The following is a 21,791-nucleotide window of genomic DNA, read 5'->3' as shown; positions in this document are numbered from 1 at the left end:
TAAAGGTTAAATGCTACTAATAATGAAATTAAAGTGATTTTCTATAACCTTGGAATTATTACGGGTCTCAGTAGAGAGCTGATTATTTTATATCAATAGTAGAAAACTTGCACATTTGACCAGCAAAAATCTTTTACAGTGTGCTACATATTAGTCTCCCAAGTGACCTTTTCAAAGTGACTTTCTCAGTGTTTTAGTGAACTCTGATTAATTACTAATCACTTCTATATAATCCATTATTTTTCTTCCTGCTATCACACTAGTGTAGAAACCTTTCTCTATCTATATTAATATCAATATATTGATAGAGAGAAGTACATATATATTATGTATTTTGCAAAGTAACATATTGAAGAAAAACTAGAAAGGAGGTCACATTTAAGTATATCAGAAATCCTTACTTTTACATTTACATGTGAAGTGAGTAGCCTGGAAGAAGGAAGAAAATAAGGATGGAAGAATGAAAGGGAGAAGGGAGAGATGTATGCACAAAGGAACTACGTAAGTTTTTCTAGGGTGACCTCATTTTATCCCAGGATAATGATCCAGGACATTCCCTCAGGCTACAGCATGGGGAGGATAATTTTGTTCATGGTACTACCATCTGAGAAGATCTTTTCCATGATTACCTCCTGTCCAGCATTCTTCACCTCCATGAGACCCTTTCCAGTTTTCTAAAAATGAGTTATTACTTTGTGCTCTGAATTTTCTTTTAAAAAAATATTTCCATGTGCTGATTAGCCAAATCTTTTATTGTTCTTGATTTTTTTTCTCAAACATGTTAGCCCTGAGTGTTCTATCAAAGCATGAGAATTCTGAGGGCATAAGCAATATTAACCCAATAGATACTATTGACATGGTAGATGTTGATAAATTTTAACAGGTTGAAATTACTTACACCTTACTTAATACATATTCCATGCCTTAATGAATAAATCAGGGACTGAATATGGTAAATGGCTTATTTATGGTCAAAGATGTCCCACCTTATAGGAGCATGCTTCATTCTCGTTTTTTAAGCCATCTTCTGCTTATTCACTTATTTGGTTTTTGTTAGCCTCATCTTATAAAATCACATGTAGCTGTCATCTGCAAGTCAGCTTGCTTTCAAGTCTCAAATGACTCTCTACCACTTTATAAATAGTTACTTGCTAAACCTTTTATAGCTGGATCCTTTTAAAAATAGAAGAACACTCAACCCAGAAATAATTACTTGCTAAAACCTTTTATGGCTGGATTGCTTTAAAAAGAGAGGAACACTCAACCCAGAACATGATTTATAAACAAAAGTTATAAAGGCTTCTCTGATTTAAAAAAATATTGCCATAATAGTTTTAGGAGTTAATTTTTGACTATTACTAAAATGATTGATGCTATCATTGTTAATACACATTTTGAAACAGCAATCTGTCAAAGATTTATTGGTGCTACTTTCAAAATCTTGCCCCACATGTCTCGCTTAAATCAACAGTTTGATAACTTGGCTTTCTGAATTTTACATTTTCCTTTTACCTGGATACTCAGAGATGGCAGTGTTTGCTCAGAATGGATTTTATTCTTTTAAATTTTTCAGTGTTCTCTATAGAAATATTTGGGATCTATTTCTATTTTTAGTAATAAATTAGAAAATGCTAATTTTCTTAGACACGCTTTCCTGATGAAAATTTATCAGCTCTAATCAGAGTTTTGCACACATTTTTTCCCTAGTGAATATTTAATTGGCATACCTGGATTCAATGTTTGCCTACTTTATTAAACTCGGCTCTGAAATTGGAAGATATATTTAGGACTATGCAATAAGTTTAATTATTAAAATATCTTAGGCTATGTAAAACATTTGAGGACTGTAAAAAAGAACAACTTTAATATTTCTTAAATCTGTTTTTCTGTTTCATTACATAAGCCTTCAAAGATAACAATCATAAATTCTAAGCAAATTTAAACAAGTTACTTTATGTCTTCTGCCTCCTAAACTGTGCTATATGAAAAACCGACTTCAGAGAAGGAAAGGCCACAATCATTCTTATTAATATATTTAAGAATCTTAGAGCCTTTCCAGAATCCTTCTAAATGTTTTCATCTTAAATTAGATGTCAGTAAATGTTAGCACTTCAGACATGCCTTAGTTTATGATTTCTTGGCTGTCATTTTGGCTTCCTATTTGTGTGGAGGGACCCAGAGTTGATCCTTCTTGATAATGAAGAGATCACATGGAGTTTCCTTCAAAGAAGAGAATCTAGGGCTGTAAACTGATGATCGGTGGCTGGAGAGGCAAAAATCCAACTGAGGTTGGGTGGGAAGCTGAGAATGATGCGTGAAATGTGAACATGTGGATGAGCTGTGGGAGTCCGGCTTGAATTCCTGAGCTCTGATATTGCAGCTTGTGGTGGTACCAAGTAAGCTTTCCTGGGCCTGCTGCTCTTGCTGTTACAGGGCCCTTTATCAGTCTGCCTGATGGTGAGACCCCCATATATCTCTGTAGATGGGGACTCTCTTAATTTTAGATACATATAAGGGAAAGAGAACACCGAAGATATTTAAAATTACTCTCCAGAGGTTTGTGTGTGCGTGTGTGTTTTCTTCTGAGCAAATATACGAATTATTAAATAAGAAAAAAATAAGAGTTTACTCTTTACAATTAAGCTTATTTGGCTTTGAAATTCTGTTCTCCCACTTATTGTTGTATGACCTTGGCAAGGTGCTTATCCTCCTTGTGCCTCAGTTTACTTACCTATAAAATGAGAATAATACCATATAATGCATGACACTACGACAAAGAGATGAGCTGTCATGTAGAAGACAGCTACAATCGAGTATTTATCATCATCATAATCATCATTCCCGTCGTTTAATTCAAAACAGGCCCTAGTTGGCCTTGATGCTATAAAGGGCATTGTTGAGGACAGGTGGGGGAGGAGGGAATCATGATATAATCTTAGACACGTTTAGTAATACTGTCTCTGTTCAAAGATGATCGATGGGTGTATTGGATAAATTTGTCAAGTAACTCAGATGAGGTCACATTGTTAGCCAGATTAAGGACTGAATTTAACCTCCAAATCCTTCATGTTCTAGCCAATGATTTTGTTTCTTTTTCTTATTATGTTAGCCTAGCATAAGTATTCATCAAAAGTTTATAAAATACCATTGTTGGCTGTCTTCCACATTTTATACATACATAGAAGCTGCCGTAAGCCTCCTTGTAGGGAAGATATTAACAAAATTCATAGAACCTACTGCTCCTGGGATGCAATTAAATATCAGTGAAGGTGGAGTGTGAATTGCACTGAAACTTGAGCTCAGTTGTAGAATGCCTGGGGATATACACTGTGGATAATTCTACCTAGTCTTCTTTGTGAAAGTAATACAGCCCTACCTTCTGGTTTATTGCTGTTGCTGATGTTGTATGTGCAGTCCTAAATTACCAAATGCTTACTTAAATTATGAATCTTAAAGCCAATTCACGTATTTTTTTAAAACCAGGTCAAAATTAAGTGAGGTAGAACAATTGATGTATATACATGTAATTGTATAATATAGTCCCCCCTATATGACTATCTGTATTACCAATTAAAGACTTTCTAATTTCTGCATTATTCTTCCTATCTTCAGCTTCTGTTTAGGTGGTATTTAACGTTGGTTTTGTTTCCTTTAAATAAATTTCACACTCCACTAACTATTACAATGTGAATAGCCCAGTTGCAAATATGAGTTAATGGCTAAATAGTCTTGGCAATTACTTTTCAATAGAAAGAAATATTTGGGAAAGAAGTTAAATGCAGCTAGAGATTTTATAGACATCTGGCTCACCATGAATATTCATAAACTTGTATATATAACCATACAACTCATATTTTTATGCAGTCTATTAAGATTCTCTAAAAAAGATTAAAGGAAGAAGTATTTCCTTATATTTCTGGTTGCTTGAAAAGGAAAGAGAAAGAGTGCAATAATGGTATCCCTTGAAAATTATTTTATTTCTGTTGCAGAAAATAGCCACTCACTTATTCTCCAGTTACTATTCACCTAATTACCATATGAATACTCTGTAATTATATATCCATCGTTGTCCTTTAGATTACATGATTGTGTTTAGTGCTACTGTGCAGTTCTTAGTGTAATTACCCTACAGAGGTTATAACAATTTTATATTGTGAATATAAAGTGTTATTATATAATTTCATGGTAATCTCTACTTTCTTAGCACAGATTAATTACATTTCATTATTGCTCCTTTTTATCATATGTGGAACATATCAATTGTTATGCCATTCAGGTCAGTAAAATGAGTAAACCTTATGAGGTGGAAGCTTTCATAAGAAGGAAGATTTTGTTGGTAGTCGTATTTACGCTCTCTTGCCACAGCAGATATTCTTCAGATCAGTTTTGATTCCTTTTTTCTTCTTGTCTTAACCTTTCAATTGGGTTGTCAGCTCTCAGAGACCTGGTGGCCTTTCTCGTATTTCTGTCCTCTTCCTGCAGCTCCCAGTATACAATTAGGCAGATGCATGTTCCTCAGCAAATAATTAACTATGGATCCTCCACTTACATTTTATTGTCATGGTTAAATTACTCATTTGGTTAAAACAGAATCAACCATATTGTTCTACCAGCCTTCCTGTCCATAAATTCAAACTGTTCTCTCTGAATGCTTACTGGTTCATCTGGCTAGACTTTTTCATCTTTAACATTTGGTTTCTTCCCCATTTCATGCCCTCCAACAAAGTGAGAGTGTTCTCTCACTTACGTTTCTTTTAACTTGTCTTCTTTTCCTCTACCACATTTTTTACTTTATTTCCAATAACTATTAAGCCAAATTTAAATTTGGGGGAAAACGGATGGTTTTGGGGGGAGAAGGGTGTGTGTGTGTGTGTGTGTGTGTGTGTGGATCTGTGGATCTGTGTTGGAAATTAGAAGACAGTCCCTTTGCTGTACACCTTGGTGTTAACCCATCAGCAATATCTCTACCTCTTTTTTTCTCTGATAGGAATAATTAGGTTTTTATTTAGACTTGCCTACTGCCTCATGATCAGTAACAAGTCACTTAGTCAAAGCTGAAAATGAAAAAAAAAACAAGCAGAAGGCTATATAACTTCTCAAGGGTAAGGAATAATTTGTAGGTTTGTAGGAATAATTAAGAGCCATAGTGACACAGGATCATTAAAAATATTGAAATATTATGGGGCACCTGGCTGGCTCATTCTGTAGAACACACAACTCTTAATGTAGGCGTTGTAAGTTCGAGTCCCACGTTGGGTATAGAAATTACCTAAAAACAGAATCTTTAAAAATATATATTAATAAATGTTACTTAAGAAAATGTATATCTATTTTACAGAAAGATGACTTTCAAAATGGTTTTAGAGCATTTTTGGTGCTTAAAGTGGTAAGCCCTATGCGGTAACTATTTTTTAGTACTCTGGGATAAGAAAAGTGTTCTTTCAGGAAATGCTAAACTTTTCTGCTCATTTCAGAGCTTATTAGGTCAGGGTGGAATCCTTAGAAACAAAGCGAGCAAGTGCATACCAAGGGAGCCTGCTCAGGAGCCTTCTCATATACCATTCTTCATACTTTGCTAAATTTCTGCTGGATTGGGAAGTGCTAATGAAGTATTATTTTTATTAGGTAAATACCTGAAGAGAGGCTTAGAATTTAAATATGAGTGTGTAGTAATTATTTGGGAGTGTATAGAGAGGTGACACTGGTGAAAATACTCTACACATTTATTCAGGTTTTGCATAGGTGCTTATAATTCAAAGTGGGTTGGAACTGAGAAGACAATGAGAGAGAAATTAGGTGGTTCTCCAATGACTTATACACTGTTGCCATATACTGAAATAATTAGAATGTGAACTCCTATTAAATAAAGTTACTCTAATTAGATAATTAGAACGTGAACTCCTATTAAATAAAGTTACATTCTCCTGTGTTTAGGAATCCTAGAGTTAGAATTGAGTAAATAGGAAAGTCTTTAAGACAGAGAGAAAGAGCGAGAGAGCGAATATTTTGGGCCCTAGAATCCTAATAGTGGTGTAGAAAATAATCCAGCTGAACCCAGAACTCCAGCAACTTCTACATGCCCCACATCTGAAGCCTAAGAGTGAGAGATAGAACATTTTCATAGAAAGGCATCGGGAGCAACTCTGGCAGGGTCGGAGTATAGTGAGCAACTCTGCCTGAATTTCAACATAGCATCAAGTATCAAACATGTGAAGTGGGGAAAATGAAACGTCTTCCATTTGAATATCTGTAGAGAAAGGGTTCTGAGTCTAAAATGATTTCTGCCTATTTTAGAAGGAAAAACTGGTATGGCTTAACAGCATGCAATTTAGAATTATTTATTAAAGTGCAAATTCTATTATCTGCTTATTTCAAAATTTTATCTTAAGCAAATATTTCTTTTACATTCTTTGGATTCCACTTTTATGCCATGAGGCCAATCAACTGCATTGAATAATGTGCATCTGACATGCTAGGAAAAAATATTGAAAGCATTAAAGGTTAGAGAATTTTCCTTAAAGCATAAAAAGTAGACCATGAATTTCTTTGAAAAGAAGTGTTTATAAAGCGAAAACCTATTTAGCCTTGTTAGCAAATTAACCAGAATTTTTAAAATATTCTACATGTAGCTTATGTGCCATTAGATTAGAAAAAATCTTTTTATTGAAGCATAATATAAATAGAAAATTTTTAAATCACAAGTTTACAGTTCAGTAAATTATCACCAGGTGTACAAACCAGCATAAACCAACATCCAGGTCAAGAATAAACATTACTGGTACCTCAGATGTAACTTGATGTTCTTAATCACTATCCCTTCCCTTCTCTCCAAAGATAAGTCCTTTTTGACTTCTAAAACCCTAGATTAGTTTGGCCTTTCTAATTTTATAGAAAAAAAAATAGTGTGTATATTTTTGTGTCCAGCTTTTTTCTCTCATTGTTTTTGTGAGATTCATCAATTTTGTTCCTTATAGGCTATACTGCTTTCATTTTTTATTTGTCTATTATGTGTGTGTGTATGTATATATATACATATATATGTATGTATACACACACACACATATATATATATATATATATATTTATAGGTATATTTCATTGTATGAGTGGACCACACTTTATCCTTTCTTCTTGCAATGAACGTTTGGATTATTTGTAGTTTGGGCCTATTTCTAAAAAGGTCACTATGCTTATTATATATATGTATTTTTTATGCACATATGCATGCCTTCCTCTTTGATATATATTTAGTGCAAATGTTAGGTCATAAGGTGTGGGTATGTTCAAATTTAGTAGATACTGTCTTTGTTTTCTAAATCAATTGAATCAATTTATATTTCTACTAGTAGTGTATGAGATTTCCTGTTATTGATTGTCAATTTGGTGGGAGTTCAATGGTATTTATTTGAGGTATTTATTTGTATTCTCTTGAACACCAGTGAGTTGTGTATATTATCACATCTTTTTAATCTTAGTCTAAGACAGATTTAATTTATGTACCAAAATTACTTATAGTTAGTAAGTTATAAGTAAGTATTTAACTTTGCCCTTTACCACTAGAGGCAAGTGAGAACTGTTCCTTACTACAGTGTACTATAGGGCAATCAGCAACCATCAAAATGTTAATCCATTATTTTCTACTTCCTCATGTCTTCTCAGTAATGTGGTTATAAAAATGAAATGGTCCAAAAGTTTAGATTAAAAATTACATTTTTAGTAGGGCTCACATACTTAGTTGAGAAATAAACTATTTTAGGTAAATTGAATCCTTTTGCAGGTATTAATGTAGTCGCTTTGCTAATCAGTAAAATTTGTCTCTGTGTTATTTCTTATGTGTTCCCTACTTCCCAGATTCTAGGTCCTCAACCAGTTCCATGGGAATCATCTGGGCCCCATTTCAGATTTATGAATTAGAATCTAGGCATGGGTGGGCAGTGGTGACAGGGATGAGCACTGGAATTTGCATTTGCAAATAAGTTACCTACCTGATTTTGATTAGCTACCCACTATGGATAAGACATAACATGTTGATCTTGTTAGGCTACATCAACTAACTTCTATGTCCCATCAGATAACTGAACCAGGATCAAAGGGTGACATTGGAAGCAGTTGGGGAATGATCTGAAAGGAGCTCTCTATCAGTAAGAGGTGCTGAACAATCTGAACTAATGAGAGTTGTTCTTTAGAGATTTCTGCCTTGAATAGGAGAGATCATCATATAGACTGCAGAGCATACATTCTTCATAAACAAAAACAGAATGTGTGATGGTGCATACTATAACTGCCAAGCCAATAACTGCAAACAGACACCATCATGGACAGATACCACTAACACTGACTTAGTTCTTAGATCTTCAACTTTCTCACCTTTTCAAAATGCTACTTTTCTTAAATATAGCCAAAACCATGTGAATAGGCTTAAGCATTGAATCTCAGTGAGGGTACTTGGCATAATGCAACAGCAAGCAGAAGAATGCTTGAAATAAATTTCCATAAATATGAAGCAAGCCTGTCAATAAATTTAATTTCTGTCTGATTTAATAAAGGGCTAAATATACAAACATGAGAGTTATAAATTATGTTTTAATTTTCTTCACCTACTATAACTGTCGTACAGCAGGTTAAAGTTTATAAATTGAGATTTTTATCACAGCTAATCTCATTTAACATCGCTTCACAATTATATAGCTAAAAGGAAATTGCAGCTTCTAAACACAAAGTGTGAGGTAGATCTAATCAAGTTCTTTTGCCTAAGATTATTGTATTATGAATTTCAATATTTTGAATGTTATAAATTATATTCACATACAAACACACATATATACTTGCTTTTCAAAAGACTGAGGCAGAATGTCTAATTACAAAGATAGATTGGTTATTGTATCATTAAATTGTTTTTGTTTTATTACATACACTAGGTATAGCAATATTTGAAGAAATCTTCTTTTGTAGTTGAGAAAATTATCTATAATGTTCATTAGGAAAGATGTTTTAAAACAAAAGCCTCACACTCTGTTGAGGTTTTCCCTCTGACTGGGAAGTCAGGCTCTAAACAAGGAAGGAAACAATAGCCTAAACTTTTGTTTACTCCTTACCCATGATGGATCAGTTTCCCAGTTCACTTTTCTCTTGATGTTCCATGAGAGGCACATCTCTGTGTTTGCTTACCTGCCAGGGCATTCAAAAATACTGGGCCTGTTCTGCTGTGTGTAGAGGGTGACTTCTTCACACCACACAAAGGGCTGATGCAGAGGCTGGGTCCCCCACCCACCAGACACTGCCCTGTTCTCGAGATGAAAAGAAGTACAAGGAAAGGAAACAACAAATGATGCTTAAAGAAATCTTGAGTATTTCTGCTCATTTCAGAATAGTTATAGTGCCCATTAGAAGGAAATGAAGGAAACTTGTTAGTTTAAACTTTAACATTCAGAACCAAAAGAGTTTCTCAGTTAGCATTATATCAGTGTAACTCAACATTTTTTTTTTAGCCAGATGAAATGATGCGTGGCTGGCAAAAAGAGAAATCAATAGCTTTATTAAAGAATTCTAGTTACATGTAATTACAAAGTGATTTTGTAAGCTAATCTACTTATTATTAATCATTTTTTTTTATATTTAGATGTTTTCATTAATTTACTTATTTTTGTATTTCTTTAAGGATTGACTGTTTTTAAATATTAAATGAAATGGTAACATGTATTGTGACTGAAAAAAATCATATAGTATAATTTCTTTTTCTCTGGTGTGCGTTCTGCCTAGATGTTTGTCACCACTACTGTGTGAATTCTGAATCCTGTACCATCGGGGATGATGGAAGTGTTGAATGCGTCTGTCCAACACGCTATGAAGGTCCAAAATGTGAGGTTGACAAATGTATAAGGTGCCATGGGGGCCACTGCATTATAAATAAAGACAGTGAAGATATATTTTGCAAGTAAGTGAACATCCAGCTTAATTTATAAAAGCATTTGAACCCAAAAGGATGTAGCAGTTCAACAATAAACATGAAAATAATGTAAATTATTTTTATCCTAAAATTCTTTTAGTGATCATTTCATCTTTGTCTGTTTGTTTGTTTTTGGTTGTAGATAAAATTCAGTTCATCCCAATTGACTGAACTTATTCAACGACTATTTTGTGCAGCTGGGGAACATGAGAATTCATCATGTACTCATGTAATGATGTGGTCAGATTATTATATATATAGAATATTCCTAATAGTAAGCAAGAAATAGTGAGATGCAACATACCTTGAAAAATCTATATGCAGTATCCCTAAATTAGAAGAGCTGAGGCTTTTGTTTCATTATTATCATTTATAGTAAGTGTTTACTTTTCTGTTGTTAGAAAATGTGCTTGCGGGGGAGGAGCAAAAGACTTGTCTAATGGAAATACATTTTTTAATTTAGGTTTTTAATTTGACTTTAAACATTATAGTCCAAAATAAGTAGAAGTAATAATGTTCCCTAAGAGGCAACTATAATAAAAATTTCCAAGTTAGACTTTGGTTACATTGCCTTTTGCCCTTTGGCTTTAAGATCAAGAGAATGGAAAACAGAATTTAAAAAAAAGAAGAAAAGAAAGAGAGAAAGGAAGGAAGGAAGGAAGAAAGGAAGGAAGGAAGGAGAAAGGAAAGAAAGAAAGAAAGAAAGAAAGAACGAGAAAGGAGAAAGAAGAAAGAAAGAAAGAGAAAGAAAGAGAAAGAAAGAAAGAAGAAAAGAAAAGAAAAGAAAGAAGGGAAGAAGGAAAGGAAGAAAGGAAGAGAGAAAGAGGGGCACCTGGGTGACTCAGTCAGTTAAGCATCCAACTTCAGCTCAGGTCATGATATCACGGTCGGTGGGTTCGGGCACCGGAAAGGGCTCTGTACTATCATAACAGCTCAGAGCCTGTAGCCTGCTTCAGATTCTGTGTCTCCTCTCTCTCTGCCCCTCCCTGGTTCGTTCTCTCTCTCTCTCTCTCTCTCTCTCTCAAAGAATAAACACTAAAAAAATTAAAAAAGAAAAGAGATCATGGCAGCTAAAGGGCAATGCCATTCAGTTTCTATCGTGAAACAAGTTTATGCCACTGAGGTTAAAGATCAGTCCTTACTCTGAGCTTCTTTCAACAACCTCTTAAAAGAAGAGCCTTTAAAGCACTGGACTCTATCGCTTGCCTTGGTTAGGAGTATAATAAATGAGAATATGAGATGGAAAGCGTGCTGTAAAGTGTTCATGCTGTGGCTTCCACCGAGACAGCTCTGCGAGGGTGCCAGCCCTGAGTTATGTCGCTCTGCCAAACAAGGCCCAATAAAATTTTATTACAGACAGCATCAACAGTTTTTTTCTTTTTTATTTACTCTCATTTTAGAATTTACTCTAATGATTTGTGTTATAATGATGAATGACATTTACTCAAACCCTCAAATTGGGTCATTTGAAAGTACATTATTTTTTAAGTAAAGTAATTGAAAATATGACTAATTATAAATATGTGCCTTTGATAAGTATATAAAAGCAAATGCATTTTCATATAAACTACCAAAATCATGTTTGCTCAGTAAGCTCATCAGCTCTTTGTGATGAAACTTTATCATGACAGAACTTTGTTTCCATTAGCGGGTGTACGTTTTTCTTAATGTCCAGCGCACTGCATCAGAAATGCACTCTAGGGGAGTCTGGGTGGCTCTGTTAGTTAAGCATCTGACTTCAGCTCAGGTCATGATCTCCAGCTTGTGAGTTTGAGCCCCACGTCAGGATCTGTGCTGACAGCTCAGAGGCCTGGAGCCTGCTTCAGATTCTCTCTCTCTCTCTCTCTCTCTCTCTCTGCCCCTTCCCTGCTCACTCTCTGTCTCTCAAAAATAAATAAAGACATTAAAAATATTAAAAAAAAAAAGCGCTCTAGGGTCTTGCTTACAACTCCATTCCATTCACACAGGAAATAGACTCTTATCTAAGACAGGATATGAGTTGCAATTTCCTTCCCACTTTACCTTGAAAAAGCTCAAGAAGAGATACACACACCATTTCCATTACAAGGGGGAGGTCCCATGTGAAGAAAGAAGGGCAGACTCTTTAGGCTCTCAATACAGCCTACTATACAGAGGAAATTGACTTCACCAAGCTAGAAACACCAGAGCCTCATATCCTGACTTGGCTGTGGAGATCCAACATTGTAGTTCTTGACTCATAAAAGATCCTTTTGGAAAAGTATGTGTCAGATGGATAAATAAGAGTTACTGACAATGAGCAGAGAGTGGAAGTTTAAAACCAGGAGTATAATATTTGGTCATATAGGCTGCATAACATCTAAGCATGATAATACAAACAAGATTGGGTAGTCTGAAACTTATTAGACAAGTTTGTTTTCATTTTTATGATACTTTTCTTCTTGGCATTAAATGAAGTTTACAGTGGTGCTAGAATTTCTGTCACATAGCTAAATAACTGATACCAAAACAAAGCCACAACTGAGTTAAAGTAAATCTTTTACATAAATAGGAAAATTGAAGCCTCCATGTATTCATATGATTCCAAATAGTCAGGTGTGTTCTAACACACAGTCTATGAGCTGTCAACTAGAATAAATACTCTGTCAAGGATAATAAGTATATTCTTTAAAAATGGAGCTAATTGTATATTTTTCTCTTATGTGGAAATCTAAGTAAATATTGATGAAGAAAGACTCGATCATAATTTTGAATAGCCTAAATAATACCTTTGCAATGTCAGTTGTTATGGGAATTTTTTCTCTGTACTGGACAACTGGTAATTAACTTTTGGAAAGTGATGTATCACAAACTCTGTGTGTGTGTGTGTGTGTGTGTGTGTGTGTGTGTGTCACACTTGCCTCTAAGAAATAAAATGATGGGGGTGCCTGGGTGGCGCAGTCGGTTAAGCGTCCGACTTCAACCAGGTCACGATCTCACAGTCCGTGAGTTCGAGCCCCGCGTCGGGCTCTGGGCTGATGGCTCAGAGCCTGGAGCCTGTTTCCGATTCTGTGTCTCCCTCTCTCTCTGCCCCTCGCCCGTTCATGCTCTGTCTCTCTCTGTCCCAAAAATAAATAAACGTTGGAAAAAAAAAAAGAAATAAAATGATGAAAACCCATGTTAAAATATGAGCTGAACTCTGATGCATTATAATGATTTGAGTAATTTTCACTGTATATTTGAAATATATACAAATTTCTGTCTTCAATTTAGGATTCAAACAAAACCTTTAGAAAGAGAAAGAGGCAACATCTTTTATAACTCTTGAAAGAAGGAGTTTAAAAGCAATGAGTAGGATATTTTTATCTTTAAAAGCTGATATTTGGTGTATAGTTATCTTTTTTTCTCAGAAATTCTTTAATGGATAATGAACTATTTTTTTCACTTTGACATTGTCCTTTTGATAGAACAGAAACTATAACTTTCTGCTCTTTGATTTTCAATGAGGCTGAGATTGAGGGCAAGGAACATTCTCCCAGATCCGTTAAACCTATCAGATACCAATACTGTTAAATGTATACTTGACTCACTTTGTGTCCATATTTACATGCCTATAGATTATAAAGGCATTCTCTGTTAAGTCTTGTAAACTTTAAACTGCTTCCTCTCCATGTTTGGTTCTACATTCACATATTTCCATTTTATATCCAGTACATAGTTGACTCATTGCTTCTGTTCATCTTGAAAAGAAATGTGATTTTAAAATCTAGGCTCTTAAAAAAATCTTTAAATTAAACACCTGGGAAAGTAATAAGCTGTGTGGTGGATTTCCTGCATCCTTATCACCTACCTGCCATAAAATAAATATTCACAGAATAAATTAACCAGGACCACCAAGTAATCATTTCAGGCATCCAACCGATGGATGGATGGATACTCTTTGATGGGTGTAACACAATAGAAATCCATCGTGGAGACTGTCAAAGTGATCAGTGATATTGCAACCTGATTTATGTGTCATGCTTATGTCCAGATTTATTGTGACACCACTGATTGCTTCATAGCACCTAGTGCCAACATGGTCTTATAATCAGAATAGTGGCACGATCTGTTGTAATTCTGATTTGGGCCAAGGCTTGTATGAATCTATTATCCTACTTCTCATTCAAGAGACCCGATGATAATTTGGAATGACTGTGCACTTTTGTCTGTCCCCCCAACAATTTTCAGTGTCCAATCTAGTAGTATTTATTTAGATAAAAATATAACACAGCAAATAAGAAATTTCTGTATTTTTCCTATTTTAACTGAGCTTGGGTTTTTTGTTTGTTTGTTTGTGTTTGTTTTTGTTTTCCATGTAGCAATAACCATGGTGTTTATTCTTATCTCAGACAGATAATGTGCTGTAAATTAGAATTGCTTCCATAAGAAAACCTACCTCCTTACCCTATTGCCAAATTATGCATTGTTCCTATAACATTTCTATTTTTACAATGAACTGCCCATGATCTTGTGTGTGTGTTTGTGTGTGTGTGTGTGTGTGTGTGTGTGTGTTAGAATAAAAACATTGACTTTAATTACAGTACATAATCGAAGAGAAAAGGCGACTACCGGATAATCTTATACTTTCTTACAAAATCTGGAATCTGAAACTCTTAACAGTGTTTTTGGACCAGATTTTCCAGTTTACAACAGATAGCTGAAGCATTTGCTTCCAGAATATTTGATCATGTGGTTTGTAATTCACACCGATGTCACCAAACCCTAGTTAAATGAAAAGGGAATAAGATACAAATGCTGATGTCTCCCTGCAGTGTAAGTGATAGACATTAGAGCATATTTTTTACACATATCTCTAACTATATTAAAATTTTATATTAAGCAAGTGGGTTGAAAATTTAAAAATTACCAAAAGAAAAAAAATTGTTATCATTTTGTTAAAAAAAAAAAAAATCTTTGCCTCCAGGAAGTCTGTCTTTCTGAAAACTTACTTTTAGCCAGGCACACTCCATTACTTCTCTATGATGAATATTCTTATCTGCAGAGAGTTTATGTCAGCTTTCGACAATAATGATGCCACTAACAATGAGGTTTCTTTTTTCCTTTGTTGCTGCAGCTGCAGTAATGGAAAGATTGCCTCTAGCTGTCAGTTATGTGATGGCTACTGTTACAATGGTGGCACATGCCAGCTGGACCCTGAGACAAATGTACCTGTGTGTCTGTGAGTATTATATAACTTTGTGGGCTTGTTATAGTATGACTTTGTGTGTACATGGAATCCTTCCTCTATTGTTCTCCTCTCTTGGAGTAATACATTTTAAATGAATGTTTCACGGACATCTCTGATCAAGTATTGTCCCTCATTGGCTCATGTACTACAGAATCTCCTCCTTCATCAATTTGCTAGTGATTTCATAAGGAAGAGCTCATTCAGTTCTTAGCATCATACCCATTGAAGACATTCATAGATCTTTGAACTTGGAAATGCCAGGTAAAATTATTCTAATTTCATTGACCTTATTTAGATATGTGAAACCCAGACATAATCATATTTATGTATACTTGGTATTTACAGCTATCCTTTTAAAAAGAAACTGTGGTATTTTTTCAAATGTGTAATGGTGTTATTTGATGTTTATATCAGGTTTAGAGTGTTGTATTATGTAAACCTATTAAGCCCCTGTCTCCTTTGGAGTACATTAACTTGAATCTGGGTTTCTAAACATTTAGAAAGTATTGGGAGATTCTCTGCTCGTGAGAAAAATCTAGAATTTAATATTTTACCTCTTAAATACCTGACAGTCCAGAATGGACAACTTGAAATAAAACCATTTCACTTATGTAGTTTCTATTTTGAGTTTTCTTTGATCACTGCTTGACTAGAAGGATAATGCCCACATATGATCCATATCCACGATCTGTCCCCACCTTGTCAGAGTAGCATGTGATGAGTGTGAATGAAAGAGAAATGGACTTACTTGACAAAGTTTGATTCATATGTTACTATCTCTGTATGAAATGAACTTGAAACATATTTAGAAAAAAAGTCAGCCGCTTTATTTAGCTGTATTTTACTGAAATTCTGCAGATGCTCTGTGGGGTTTAAAAGTCAGCGCTGTGACCAGAAAGAGAACCCTTGTGATCACTACTGTCAGAATGAGGGGATTTGCACTTTAACTGCGTTTAATGAGCCGAGATGCAAGTAGGTTTAACCTTCCACTTACCACTGCGCTTCGTGTGACATCATTTCAGGCCACAGTTCATTGGTTTAAATCATGAACATCCACATGCATTTCACAGTGTATACTTAATCTCGGGGCTCATCTGTGTCACACACACACTTAACCTTTGCTTCGCTCACCAACAAGTGTATGCACCACAGTCAGCTAGAGTGTCTAGAAATATAATGGAGGGAATGAGAAAGCTCATGGAACTGTCTAATGAAAACACATTTGCTAGAATAGTGGCTTTTAATTAGAGAAGTGCAGAAGCAGGTGTTCTTAGACTCTATTGCTATAGTCTATACTATATTTGGAATGGTGGCTTTTGTTTAGTAACTGACTTTTAATTTCAAGTACTGATGAACCAATACATTATTTTGTTTCCCAAAATTTTACTGAGAACAATTACACTTACAGAAGAAATAGGTATGTGGTAAAAATTTTGTTTCCTCATAGTTTAAATCTTTTTTTTTTCCTGACTTAATTTGTCAATAAAAAAATAAACTCATTTCCTCTGAGAAATTTCAGAGACCACCTTTGGGGTCAATTTTCATCACAATGGAAGTTATTTTTGCATTTTTCACTTGAGCTTTAAAGATAGATCATATCCGCGATCGCCTTTAATACTCAATGTCATAAACAGAGGCTATGATTGGTATCTAATAGCTCCATGGTGGTGTCAAAGTGTACTTAGAAATGGTCTTTAAGCACAAGTGTATTGACACTCAGTTATTTCATTATCAGAACTCTATAGTTGTGTTCACAAAGATCTATTTTGTTATTCAAGAAAATGTTATTCTTCAGATTATAGTCCAAAAATATGGGAAATGACTAAAGTAATCACATAGGGAAAAATGCTATTCTTTCTTTTTTTCTGAAGATATTTGAAATTGTTAAACTAATATCCCTATGTAAACTACATCCAAAAATATCTCTTTAAATTTTAGTCTACAAAATGTGTATAGACGGATCTGTTGAGGCATTGACGCACTTCTCAGCTCATACTCACGTTTGTACCTTGTGCACGTGAAGACAAGAGGAGACTCTTTTTCAGTTCTGCCTCTACCTGGATCCATCCTAAATTTCTTCAGTCATTCAGCAAATATTAATATACCCCGAAAGTATGCTAAATCCTAGACAAGTGAAGATGAATGAAATTTAGCCCCCATCATTAAGGAGCTCATTAAGTATTGGGGTTAAAATATCATAAACAGCGAATTAACCTTTAATAATGTAGGTGTGGCCACAGGAAAAAGAGAGGGCGATGGAATCTTAGCAGGGCAAGTGATTTGTTCACAATGAGAAATGAAAGCTTTACAGAAAAAGGCAATCTTTTGTGGTTCTTGTAGTTCATGAAATTCAGTAAGGTTGGGAATAGCATTCTGAAAAGAAAGAATAACATAAGACATGGTTGTGAGACTTAATGGCCTATTTGGGGAGCTGTGAGTGGTTGAACATAGCTAGAAGGAAGGGTGACTGTAGTTGGGAAGGAGAGGGGATTGAGGACACAAAACTGGAAAGATGAGTTGGGATCCTATTTATGTCAAAGTTAGGGGATTACATAGGATCCCAAAAGGAATGAGTAGCCAAAGAGATTTGAGGCAGAGGCTTGAGCTGAAGGAATTGGCTTTTGAAGGTGATGCTCATTGGCATGTGGGGGAGAGCACTGGAGATCAGCTGCAGAGACCCCATAGAAGATTTGGAAATCCTTGAGGAGAAAAGTGATGAGAGTTTCAACCTGGACAGTGCAACTGGAAGGAAGAAGAGCAAGGTCAGGAGATTCATGGATATTTCAGAATTAATAAGTCCAGTTGAGCCTTGACCAAGCATTGATCTAGGTACTCATGTTACTTCATTTCTAGGATACTGGTAATGCCTGTTCTGGGGCCGAGTCTTCATTTGTCTTGTCTCTCTTGCACTATGTCCAGGAAAAGTACAAATAACATTTCAGACTGACCCTCCTTCCTCCCTATAAATGGGCCTAGAACATGCCTTCCCTGAGAATGCTCCGGTGTCCCTAGAATCGATATCGCTCATGGGCACAGCAGCTCACAATAATGTTCTGGTCCATTTTTTACTCTTACCAAGTTTCATCAGAGGCACCTGACCTATTAAGGTCTATAAGACTTATTCACCTATAAGACTATTTCATAAACTCAGCAAGGAAAAAAATACATTAATGGAAAGGTTTAGAACAAAAATATTTTACTTTTGTGTATCTTTGTCTACATTTGCTTTTATGGAAATTCTGTCTGTGCTTTGGTTTTTTACTATCTAAGATTTATTCTGATGGTAGCAGTAATGCTTACTGAATCTCTCAAAAAAACTTAAGGTATAAAAGAAGCAAAATATAGGTAATGATATTCTGCTATCATCCATTCATTAATTCTTCACCAAATGTTTATTGATAACCTGTGATGAATGAGACCCTGTGTAAATTTGGAAGGATAATTAATAACAGCTAACCAACTTAGCAAATATTTTCTGCCAAGCACTGTGTTAAGCGCTTTATATATTTTATGTGAAGCTAGAATATTATGCTATTGTTACTATTGTGATTATCATCATTATCATCATCATGTAATTACTATCCCCATTTCACAGATGGTAACACTGATGTTACATGCTAGGAACCAGTGGATACCTGAAACTCAAACCATACTTTGATTCTAAAATTCATACCTTGGTTATAACTCTTATGCTGTACTGCTTTCTTTATGTTGTAGTAACTCCAACATGGTTTTTACCTTTGAAGAGCTTAAACTTTATTTTGGTAGATGAATGGGTTTACAAAACTTAAAATCCTATTTGACAATTGTAATAATTAAATAGATGATGGAGATTAAGGAGGGTACTTGTGATGAGCACTGAGTGTTTACGTGACGAATTACTAACTTCTACTGAAGCGAATATTATACTACATGTTAACTAACTGGAATGTCAGTAAAATTTTGAAACAAAAAAGAAAAAAAAAGAAATATTACTAAAGTGTTGTGGGAAAACATTTCAATAGATATCATTTCATGATTACTTGTAGAAGAGAGAAAAGCTTTATAGATGAAGTGATATTTTCACAGTATTATGGGGAAAAAATGTGTAATAGTTTTACAGATAGGAAATGGCTGAAAAGCTTCCTTAAAGAGGAAAAGTTCTGAAAGTAAGGTAATGTTTGTTGAGAACAGAGCACATCCTACACAGCAAATTGGGAAGAGAGAAGACTAGAGAGATCTGTTGGGGCCAATTGGTGAGGTACATTTTATGCCATGACACAAGAGTGGGTTTACAAAAGGAAGAATAGAGGATTAAGGATGGATTCTAGGAAATACCACTGTTTGATACTGTGTTATAGAGGAATCAACAAAAGTAAATGAGAAGAAATGGAAATTGGAGGGAACTCGTCAAAGAGTAGAATCCTCCAAGTCAAAGGAGTAGAGAGTGTCAAAGAATATCAACTCAAAAAAAGAAAGGAAGGAAGGAAGGAAGGAAGAATATATGTCAACTCCAGAAAGTTTAAGGAGGATGAGAATTATAAATGGCTTATTGGATTTTGCCATTGGATGGGCATTAAGGGAGATGTTTTGAAATCTCTATATGACAGGAGAATATTAAGCCCTCTGGATATCTTTCTAGTAGTCGATTCTTCTTATTAGGGGAGCTTTTTGGAAACACAGATTTCAGCCTCAGATTTCAATTGGAAGCGGTCATGTACCTTTAATGAAAAGCTAGTATGTACTATTTCATCTAAAAGCCTTACAGGAAACAAAAATTGCTTTAAGAGATAAGATATAGTGCTTGCTTTAGTTTTGTTGGTAGTACATTTTTCTTTTTTTCGTAGAGTGGAAAACTATTTGAATGTGCAGAATTTACACACATTTGGAAAGTCTATATGAAGTATTCAGATCTATGAAGGTGACAGGTTTTTTTTTTCCACATAGAAATTTTATTACTGTATCCTTCAATTTAAGGAATAGATTTGTTTTTTGAAAGCCTTCACTTTTGTCTCTTGATGGCCATTTTCACTTATTACTATGTGTGGAGGAAAAAGAAAACTCCACAGAAAAGCCTACACAAAAATAAAATCTAGGATTTTTTAATGCATATTGGGAGAGAGTCTTGATATTTTTTAAAGTAAGTATATCGCATAATGTTAAAAACCAAATTTAAAAAATCTAATGTGTGCTATTTTGACAATACTATATAAATTTTGTTGTGAGGATTAGAAATTATCAATAATGCGAAAAAGTGTTCAATTCAGTATCAAGTTAACTGTGTCCTTCTACCTCTAAGATATCTTGCTAGGGTCAGACTTTTATTTGTATTGGGTTTAACTTTCTTTAAACCATAGACTTACTTCCACAGCATTATCTTCCAGCAGTATTTACAGTACATTTCATCTTCCAATAAAATCATGTTTATAGCTACTCTACTTATCCTACCGCTACTCCTATACTTATATAGACGCAAGCACACATACAGCCTTGCCCTATAACCACAGGACCATTCCTCTCTTAGGTGTCTTCACTCAGTTCATTGAACTGAAATGCTTCTCCTTTTTTTCTGCTTACCTCTTATTATCCAACTAGTCTCAACTCAGATATCATCTGTTTGTGCATATGGTAATGAATAATAAATCTTAATTGATTCAGCTTAACTGAATTTCTCAAAAGGGAAGAATCAAAATTTAGTGAGGAAAAAAGTATTTTATAACATGTAGTATATATTTATATATTAAATATTGTATGTTTATATATAATTATATCATTAGTTGGAAGCAGAACCAAAAGGTGTATGTGTCAAAGAGTAGAATAAAAGTCACATACATATATTTTATATATATTTTGAAATATTTTTATGTATTCTATAGAGAGAGAAGAGAAAAGAGGGAGAGAGAACCAGGAAATTCACTGGTGTAATACAATTCAGTCGAAATCCAAAGGCCTGAGAAACAAGGTAGCTGATGATATAAGTCCCAGTCTGAGTCCAACATATCTCTCTAGTCTTCTCTCTTCCCAATTTGCCATGTAGGATGTGTTCTGTTCTCAACAAACATCACCTTACTTTCAGACCTTTTCCTCTGTCAAGGAAGGTTTTTAGCTGTTTCCTATCTGAAACCAGGTGTTGATGTCTGAGGGCAGGAAAAAACGGATGTCTCAGCTCAAGCAGGGATAGCGTATTTGCCTTTCCTGTGCCATTTTGTTCTATTCAGACACTCAGCAGATTGTATGATGCCCACCCTCATGGTTAAGGGAGATCTTAATTTACCAGTTAAAATGCTAATCTCTTCCTGGGACACCTTCACAGACACACCCAGAAATAATGTTTTACCAGCTGAGCATCTCTTAGCGCAGTCAAGTTGTCACAGAAAACTGTAAATTTTGCTCTTTGTTACTGTTATGAGCTGGACTGTGTCCCTTCCAAATTCAGGTGTTGAAGCTCTAAGCCTCAGTACCTCACAATGAGACTGTATTTGGAGAAAGGGGCTTTAAAGATGTGATTAAATTAAAACAGGGTCCTTGGGGTGGCCCTAATCCAGTATGACTTGTGTCCCTGTAGGAAGAGATTAGGACATAGAGATACACACATGCACAGAGAGATGGATTCTATATGGCTGGTGTCTTTATAAGCAGAGGATATTAGGATACAGGCACACAGAGGAGGAAATCATG

The 21,791-nt window shown here is 34.9% G+C and overlaps 1 protein-coding gene across 3 annotated transcripts in view; it reads left to right on the top strand.

Moving 5' to 3' along the window:
- Positions 1–21,791, top strand: part of LRP1B (LDL receptor related protein 1B) — a 1,898,953-nt gene that overhangs the window by 1,845,643 nt on the left and 31,519 nt on the right. For 2 of the 3 annotated variants that reach the window (XM_040474969.1, XM_040474968.1), the window contains exons 85-87: positions 9,760–9,934; positions 15,021–15,125; positions 15,993–16,106. In XM_040474969.1, the coding sequence (XP_040330903.1) occupies positions 9,760–9,934; positions 15,021–15,125; positions 15,993–16,106 (394 nt within the window). The remainder of the gene's footprint in view (positions 1–9,759; positions 9,935–15,020; positions 15,126–15,992; positions 16,107–21,791) is intronic. The other variant, XM_040474970.1, reaches the window with a different exon arrangement.

This window comes from Herpailurus yagouaroundi, unplaced genomic scaffold (genome assembly GCF_014898765.1).
Source record: "Herpailurus yagouaroundi ecotype Mexico unplaced genomic scaffold, PumYag 140, whole genome shotgun sequence".
NCBI classification, from domain to species: Eukaryota; Metazoa; Chordata; class Mammalia; order Carnivora; family Felidae; genus Herpailurus; species Herpailurus yagouaroundi.
This window is presented reverse-complemented; position numbering and strand designations above follow the sequence as displayed.